Below are 9584 nucleotides of genomic sequence, written 5' to 3'. Positions count from 1 at the left end.
GTATGTTGTCTGTACGTATGTTGTCTGTACGTATGTTGTCTGTATGTATGTTGTCTGTATGTATTTTGTCTGTATTGTCTATACGTATGTTGTCTGTACGTATGTTGTCTGAATGTATGTTGTCTGTACGTATGTTGTCTGAATGTATGTTGTCCGTACGTATGTTGTCCGTACGTATGTTGTCCGTATGTATGTTGTTTGTACGTCTGTTCGGTCTCAGAGGGTGAGGGTCAACAGGGTTTTCTCTGATGTCCTTCTGTCCTCTACCAGTTCTCCTCAGGGCTGTGTTCTTTCACCCCTTTATTTTATATACAAACGATTGTCGCAGCCAGTTCCCACAGCGTCATATTTTAAAGTCTGATGGTGACTCTGTCATCCTGTCCCTCCTCAGCAGTGAAGACCCAGACCCTGGTCCTGCGGTCGGGGACTTCACTGAATGGTTGAGTCTTCCTTTTTAAAGTTAAATGTTTCTAAGACAAAGGACATGGTCGTTGATTTTAAAGAAGACTCTTCAGCTGCAGCTCCTGTGGTCATTAACGGTGAAGCTGTTCAGGTGGTGAATCATTATACATATCTGGGAACTGTTCTTGGTGACAAACTGACCTTTGATGAAGGTCCACCAGAGAACGTATTTTTATCAGAAGCTGTGGTTTTAATGTTGATGCTAATTTTATGAGAATGTTTTATTGAGTCTCTTTTAACTTTCACCTTCATCGGCTGGGTTGGACTTTTGACATGCAACCTCAATGACCTACAGAACCTCACTCACCTACAGAACTTCACTGACCTACAGAACCTCACTGATCTACACAAGGCAAGGTCAGTGAACAAGGCCAGGCAGATTCTGGCAGATCCTGATCACCACTCCATGGTGAGTTCAGGTGTCTTCCATCTGGCCGCAGGTATCTGCTCCCCAGATGTTGGAGGAACAGACTGAAGAACTCATTCATCCCTGCAGAGATCAGTCTTCTCAACGAACAGAGATGATTTCTGTAAATCTAGAGAGCTCCGCGTCGTTTACCAACCTCAGCGGTCCTCTTTGGTCCAGTCACCTCACTCAGAATGAAAACTCCTACAAAAGACCTGACCTGCTGCTTTAAGGCGAGACCAGAGCCTTGGGTCACCTTTGGTTCTGGTTTCTAGATGTCTGAAGGTTCTTCTGCTTTTGCACAACAAGAAAGACCACAAGAACGTCCCACCTTCAGGATGGAGACGGGTTCTTTGTTCTGGAGATGGATGGGTTTTAGTGAGAAAAGTTTGTTTCAACCCCAGAACTTAAAGGTCTTGTGAAGAAGCTGCTGATGCGGGTCAGAGAGTTCTGGAACAGTGGACTAAAAGGACACTCAGAAAGGAAAATGACACCCCCCCCCCCCCCCAAAGCAACATAAAACAGACAGACAGAGTGTTTGTCCAACAGGGACAAAAACCTAAATGAACTAAAACGACCATCGGTACATCTGGAGGGAACATTGTCCCAACTGTGAAGCATGGCAGCGGCAGCATCATGATGTGGGGCGTTTGACTGCAGGAGGGACCGGTGGACATCATGAGGACAGACGATCAAGTGCAGCCTGAGGACATCAAATACAAATGTGTTTTCAAAGAGACAGATTCCCTCAGCTAACGGACAAATCAGCTCCAAAGAGAGGAGGAACACAGTGTCCACGTTCTGGACTGAAGATGACAGTGTCCAGGTTCTCGACTGAGAACCACAGTGTCCACGTTCTGGAATGAAGACAACAGTGTCCACGTTCTGGACTGAGGATGACAGAGTCCATGTTCTAGACTGAGGACGACAGAGTCCACGTGCTGGACTGAGGATGACAGAGTCCATGTCCTGGACTGAGGACGACAGAGTCCACGTTCTGGTCTGAAGACCACAGTGTCCACGTTCTGGACTGAAGATGACAGAGTCCACATTCTGGACTGAGGACGACCGAGTTCATGTTCTGAACTGAGGATCACAGTGTCCCGAATGAAGACCACAATGTCCACGTTCTGGACTGAGGACGACATAGTCCACGTTCTGGACTGAAGACGACAGAATCCACGTTCTGGACTGAAAACGACAGAGGCCATGTTGTAGACTGAGGACGACAGAGTCCACGTTCTGGACTGAGGACAACAGAGTCCCTGTTCTTGACATGAGGATGACAAAGTCTGAGTTCTGGACTGAAGACTACAGGGTCCACGTTCTGGACTAAAGACGACAGAGTCCACGTTCTGGACTGAAAACGACAGAGTCCACATATTGGACATGAGGATGACAGAGTCCGAGTTCTGGACCAGCATCACAAAGTCCTAATCTCAGGTCCCAGGGTTCAGTTTTCTTTGCAGTAATTAGTTGGACAGTGATTTTTGGACAAATGTCCATCTGGAGTGAAGGACAGACCGTTTGCTGTAACTGAACATCTGTCCTCTGCTCCGCAGCGTTGCCAGATAAAACAAAGCGGGTGCCAGGCGGTGACGGAGCGTAAGAATGTAAAGCTGTCGGATCTGCTGAGTCCTGCTCGCAGATCCAGACCCTCCAAGGCCTCCCGCCTGACGCTCGGTCTCTGTTGGGGCTAAAGTTAGACGACCCCCGGCTGAGCGATTGTTTCGGCTGATGGTGCAAACACGACTCGATCTGCCAGGTGGCATGACTGACAGCCGGACTGAAGGCTTCGAGAGGCGCCGGCTTTGAATGAAGCACCTCGGTGGACCCTTGTTGTCTCCTCGTGACAAGACGTGGAAATCCACATTTACCTCATCGTTCTACCTCCCTTGTCTCTACAGAGCTTCAAACGCACCTTCTTATTTTTACCTCTTCAAACGATGCAGTCGGAGGCAGGTTTGGTTTTTTATTGTCCCTCCTAATGAAGACGTCTTTACTATGTCGTCCTTAGACACGACGACTCTGATCCTCTCAGCAGCCATCACAGGAAACAAACGCTCCAACGCCGGATGGTTGGACACGAAAGGCTGACGTGTCCAACATGCCGGGAGTTTTGGGTCTTTGAGCTCCGGTGTAATTTTAGTTGTCATGGTTACCATTTGAATGGTCCAAATGTCAGTTTCCTGCACCTGCTGTCTCCGAATGATCGAAGTTTCCTTCTCTGGACTGATGGGACGTTTCCAAGCCCTTCGTATGCTCGCAGGCCAACATGTGTCCAAGTGTCTGACTCCTCCGGGGATGGAAGCCGGGACTTTTATCTGTCAGCCCTCACAATGTTTGCTCTAAGTGACTCTCAGCTACTACCTCATCATATTACAGCTCAGTCGGTGTAAAATGAACTGAATTAGAGGCAGTTTGTGTTTGTTGGTTCCATCAGCTGTGGCTGACATCTTGGAAGGTGCTAATCCCAAAATATAACCCACTGTTTGGTGATTACTTTGTGGGAGATTCTTTAAAACCCTTCCAGTGGGTCAGGAGATATTTTGCTAACACTGCAGACTCACTTTCATCTGTGGTGTATTTAGCTCGTGTATGGAGGGAGGAGCGGGTTCAGTTTCATGTTTGTGTGAGTCCCAGATGAAGAAACTTGTTTTGGACCAAAGACCTCCAGGTATAACATCCCACAAGGTCAATCAGGAAAACTGAACCTTAAACCTTAACTATTATTATTAGTTAAGATTATTGAGCATGCATCAGGACCTTATGGGGAAAAATCAACCACGTTTATTTTCATCTACTTTTATTCGTGAATTTATCTTGAAGTTAACGAACGTGATTATTTCCGATAAAGCTTAAAAATCCTTCTCATTTATTTATTTTTGTCAGAATTGGTTGAAAGGCTCTGTAACCTCACAGCAACTTCACTACGCTCTCGCTGTCCGGAAAAACCACCACAGTGAAATCCCTTTATAAATGCCGTTTTTTTTTTTATTCTAACAGAAAATACAACGTTCCTCCCAGCAATGCTTTTTACTCCATCACTACACTTTCAGGTTTTACATCAGCTCATGAAGTGGTGCTGCTCTTTAACATTTGAGAGCCTCAGAGAACTTTAGGATGGTTCCCTCAGCCTGGAGGCAGAACCTCCAATCATCCAGACGCCTCTCGTCTCGCCTGACAAAAAAAGATAAACTGGTTAAAAAAACTCCACGTCAGAGAGTTTGACTGAACATGATCTGGACCTGATGGGTCCGTTGGGCTGGAGTTTTTATAAAGTGTCAAAAATCATTCTGGGTGGGGGGAATGTGTTTTTATTTATATAATAAACATTTTATTGATTTAAATTAAGAAACTTGGATTTTTATAAAAATAAAAAGCCTTAAAGAGTTAAAATAATAATGAATGGTTTTATTTCAGGTGGCTCTAAAACCTTTATTGTCTAAAAGAAACTCAACCAAAGGTTTTTTATAAATCAGCCGGTGGTTCGATCTCCTGTCCGAAACTTAAAGACCTGCAGCCGTCACCGGGGTCTGGAGCTCCTCCAGGGTCTTCAGGGATTCTGGTGTGTTGAGTCTGAACAGGAAGTTCTTCAGGAGGTTATCAGCAGCTCCTTCATGGGCCTGAGGTCCACTCGGGCCTGAGGTCGATGAGCTGGGGGGCTTCTGGAGAAGGCCAGGTGTTGTGAGGCTGGTGAACGGTCGTGACTGGACTTCACACTCTGAACCACCGTGCACCGTCCAGCCTGGAACAGATTTCTTCTGTCGGACGACCGGCTCCCAGTTTCAGGTTCTGGTACCTCTGATGACATCGCTTGCTCCATCTGTGTGGCAGCAGATCTTAATAGGACCAAAGATTTCAGGTGGTACAGATGAACATGGGCAGCAGGTCTTAGCAGGACCAAAGGTTCCAGGTGGTCCAGATGAACATGGGCAGCAGGTCTTAGCAGGACCAAAGGTTCCAGGTGGTCCAGATGAACATGGGCAGCTGGTCTTAGCAGGACCAAAGGTTCCTGGTGGTCCAGATGAACTTGGTCAGGACAAAAGATTTCAGGTGGTCCAGATGAACGTGGGCAGCAGGTCTTAGATCATTCAGGACTCTCGTGATCAATATTTACCTTCTGACGCTTAGTGAGCTGAATTCAGCCGCTCGAAGGAAACATACGAGTCAAACTTCATGTCCTGGATTCTTTCAGCAGTTTTTAAAAGTTCTGGTCTTGTTTCGGACCACTTTACCACCCTGCGGACCATGTGAAGGGGTTTTATTTTGAAATGTTTAAGGAACCAACACGCAACACGTCTGAGGCTCTTATTATGAAGGGGTGAAGAACGTTTCAGACCTGAGATAAAAAGTTTTATGTCTCTGGAGGTCTTCCATCCATCTTCTCTCTTGTTGTGAATGGACTGAGACGTCCAGCTGGTCCAGGTCCAGGTCAGAGAGGACACGTCAGCTGGTCCTGTCTTCAGGACAGCCTGAGTCAGCCCCTGCCCCCCACGTGGATCCATTCAGGACTTTGGCTCGGGTGTAACACGTACGGCTCTGTCGGTGTGACAGTTAGCCTGCTGGTTTCGAACCTGCGGCTGTGGTCCAGAACTCCACCGTGACATCAGCTCCAGGGAATGCAGGGTACCTCTACACCCGGCTCTAAGAAAAGCCGGCCCACCTCCAGTGACCCGGTCCAAAGTCCATCCCACGTTCTTTTTTTACGGAGGGACTTCTAAAATAAAACCAGCTGTCACCAGAAGCCGGGGCCCCACTGAGCTGGTCTCCAGACCCGCAGATCCGTCCCACTCGTGTCCTGTCCAAACGAGTCCGGCTGACTGAACCTGCTGCACTTTCTGGACCCGGTTCTGATCCGTTGGATTGTATCCGTGCTGGTGGAGGGACGTGTGGTGCTGAAGGTAAGACATGTCTGCTGAGTGTGTCTCTGTTGGACCCGTGTCCAGATGGCTGGACGTCCTCTTGATGACATCATCAATCAACGTCCTCGTCCTGTCTCCAGACGCCCGCCGGACCTAAAATCTGCTGAAAGCTAAACCAGTTTGGAGCTAAAGATCTGAAGTGAGGCGGCGCTCCTCGGTCTGAAGTTCTGACCCGTTTGATTATTGGGCCAGGAGGAGAGGGACACCCCCCCCCGGGCTGATGTTCCAGTGAGTGCAGTTCACTCGGCCTCCTGTCAGAACCAGGCGAAGACTCCGAGCTGCGTCGCCGAAGGACGGGGTGGACGGTCTCTGACAGACATAGGTCTGCGGTCCTTGAACTCACCACCTGAAACCTAGGAATCACCCTGACTTTGTTCCCCCCACCCCCCCTTATGGAACCACTCGCTGACTCTGTGTCCCCCCCATGGAGCCACTCACTGATGCCTCACCCTCCACACCGGCGGTTCGAGACCCAAACCTCCGGTCACTTTGCAGCAGCGAGGACGACGCTGGGCCTCCTGAGCTCAAAATAACAACGAGTCAGACTCAGCAGACCCCCCCCCCCCCCCCCGTCTTCCTGTAACGAGGGAACATGACGCTGCAGACAGAGACGGTTTATAAAAAGCCTCCTCGAGCCCCCCCCCCCCCCTTACCCCCCCTCCATGGCAGCTCTGTTCATGCCTTACGGGGAAAGATCTGTGGTTGTCCCCCCCCGCGCGCCCGGCGGGTGTGTGGGTGAGTTTTGGGTGTGTTTTTGGGGGGGGGGGGGGGGGGGTCCTGAAGGTTTGTTTGCTTCTGGCTGCCCCTCGGCTCAACATGAGCAGAACCAGGAGCTGACGTCAGCCGAAGCCTAGTCGCCTAATCCCCCGTCCTGATGTTCATAGAAATGTTTCGACGTGTCCCAGGAAGAACTTTGAGCTCGTGAGACGTCTCTTCAGACGACCAAAAGACGTCTTACGTACAAATCTGTCCCGGAGGTCCATTTACTAAAACTTCTGTCTCAGCTCCCCCCGGGAGTCGAGCGGAGTCGAACCTTCGGTTCAACAGGAAGCCGTCGGCGTGTTTAACGACCTCTTTGTCTCTCTCAGCTGTAGGCGGCCCCGACAGACCCAGGTCCAGACGTCCAGAGGAGAGGGCGCCGAGCGAGGACAACCAGGACGCCAGGCCTACGTCGGTCAAAGAGAGGATGGCCATGTACGAAGCAGCCGTGTCCACCAAGGACAGCTCGTCCTCTGCTGTGGTAAGACGATGTGTCCACAGGTCTGTGAGGACGTCTGGGGGGTCTGCAGACCTCAGCAGACGTCTGGATTTTGAACCCAGAGACAGTCAGGGGCAGCTGTGGCTCAGTGGTTCGAGCGGTCGTCCTCCGATGGGAGATTCGGGGGTTCGATTCCACCAGCAGTCACATGTTGAAGTGTCCCTGAGCGAGACACTGAACCCCTCACTGTCTCGGATGTGTGTCCCATCGGTGTCTGGATGTGGGTGTGGAGTTGAGTCACATCACCAACTGATGTGGCCGCACATCACTGTGATGTCACTTCCTGTTTCTCTCCGGCTGCATCAGGATCAAAAGAAAAATGTCAGTCATGTGACACGTCTTGTCACATTTATTTTGTAAACGTTCCACTTGTTGTTACGTCTCCAACTGAAACCACCTTCTGCCGACGGACTCTCAGCTACTACCACCCCAACCTTCAGCCGTCAAAGTTTGTGTCGGCCATCTTGACTCAGGCTGACGATGTTCCCGACTCTTTTATGAATGTTCTGCTTTAAATAACGGAGAAACAATAAAACTCGATCAGCTCAGGGTTGTAACGTCCACAGACTCCGCTGAGGCCTCGTGAGGAGATGATTGACAGCTGGAGGTGTGCGTGCTTCCTGTTCGCAGCAGCTGTCGTCGGCCACATTTAACCGACAGTGAGCCTAAAGATGGCGGTGGTCCTCGACGTGTTTCCTTCAACCTTCAGCAGTTTTTTTACGTTAGGTCCTATTTGGCAACAAGCTTGACTGCGTGCTGCCGTTTCAGGAGGCGTGAGTCCTGAACGCAGACGCACACGAGGAAAAAGTGGGCGTGGCCGCCAGAACCTGACGCACAGACAAACTGGCGAAACCTCACAGAGCACGTAGGGCGACGTCGGGAAACCAAATCTCTGCTGAGGCGACGATGAGTTGACAGAAACTAACAGGGTTAATGAGAGGAGTGGCTGCAGCTGGGACAGGTGAGCAGGTGGGCGTGGCCAGCTGAGAACGAACGTGAAATGAAAACGCTGCGCTTGTGTTCTCGTAACGATGAGAACAAACAAACCCGCACTGAGCTGAAGTCTGGTGTGGTAGTAGCTGAGAGTCATTCACAACACACACCCTGAGGACTTCTAGTAGCAGCTGCTGCTCGTCTGTTAGCAAAATATCTCGTAAGTTACAGGAGAAGTTTTTATCTTTCATGTTGGACGACGTTAAACGTTAAACTGATCTGATCTGTTCCGACTTCCTGCAATGTTTTTTCTTCGTTCTTCATAAAAATAAATAAATAATTAAATAATAAATATGTAAATAACTTATATATATATATATATATATATATAATATAAGCAATAAATATATAAATTATATAAATAATATATATATAAATAATATAAATAATAAATACATATATAAATAATATATATATATATATGTGTGTGTGTGTGTGTGGTGTGTAAATAATATAAATAAATTATATATTTATATGTATATAAATAATAAATATATAAATAATTCATATATAAATAATAATGTATAAATACCGACCTGACCAAGAAAAGTTTGTCCAGATGTTTGAACTCTTTTCTGTGAACCTGCCCAGCTGTTATTCTGTTTTATACGATTGATTTTTTAAAATGTTGCTCTAACAAAACCTTCACGACTGGAAAATAATCATTTTACTCGTGTTTACATTCCTTTAGTTTATTAGAAAAGCTAAATTTAATAAAAAACCTAAAATCAATGTTTAATTTAGGAACTCCGTCGGCACTCGTTCATAACGACACCAACTCACAGATTGAGACCGGATCGACAGCCGAGACAGGAATGAAAAGTCTTTTTCTACAAACGCTATAGTCTGAGCTTTAAGAAATAAAAAACTTAAATCAGACAAAGTTCTTACGATCAATTATTCATAACAGACTCATCTCTTGAGACCAGGAAGACCAGGATCAGAGACTGAGACCCGATCGAGTCTTCTCAGACGGTCTTTTCTACAAACTGATGCTCTTCAGTTTGACCTCAACGCTTCGACTGAAGAGAGCAGAACAAGTTCCCTAAACGGTTCTCCATTTTATGATTAGTTATAATGACATCAACTCAGATTTAGACCAGGGCTGTCCAGTCCTGGTCCTGCAGGGCCACTGTCCTGCACGTTTTAGATGTTCTCTGCTCCATACACCTGATTTAAAAGTCTTCTGCAGATTGACCATAGAATCAGGTGTGTTGGAGCAGGGAGACAGGACCACTGATGGGCGAGCGGCCTACAAGCAGATCCACTTATTATGATTTAGAAATGAAAAGAGTCGTTGCCATCAGTATTGTGGTAATGCCTTCTTTGAGGCAGTTCTGTCCGGTGATATCTGCTTGTTTGTGTCTCTGACCTGCTGAAGTGGACAGGAAGTAGACGGCAGCAGAGCTACTTTTCCCCGAGGAAGTAAGACCCTGAAGGCCCCGCCCTCAGAACATGACCGAGCCTCGCCCTCCGAATGTGACCAGGCCCCGCCCTCAGAATGTGACCAGGCCCCGCCCTCAGAATGTGACCAGGCCCC

General features: G+C 48.0%; 1 protein-coding gene across 1 annotated transcript in view; it reads left to right on the top strand.

Moving 5' to 3' along the window:
- Positions 1–6894: 6894 nt before the first annotated feature.
- xirp2a (xin actin binding repeat containing 2a) overlaps positions 6895–9584 on the top strand; it is a 20972-nt gene continuing 18282 nt past the window's right edge. Inside the window, exon 1 of the mRNA XM_037696824.1 lies at positions 6895–7033. Coding sequence (XP_037552752.1) covers positions 6980–7033 — 54 coding nt within the window. The 5' untranslated portion in view covers positions 6895–6979. The remainder of the gene's footprint in view (positions 7034–9584) is intronic.

This window comes from Nematolebias whitei, chromosome 23, assembly GCF_014905685.2.
Source record: "Nematolebias whitei isolate Nwh7 chromosome 23, NemWhi1, whole genome shotgun sequence".
Taxonomy (NCBI): domain Eukaryota; kingdom Metazoa; phylum Chordata; class Actinopteri; order Cyprinodontiformes; family Rivulidae; genus Nematolebias; species Nematolebias whitei.
This window is presented reverse-complemented; position numbering and strand designations above follow the sequence as displayed.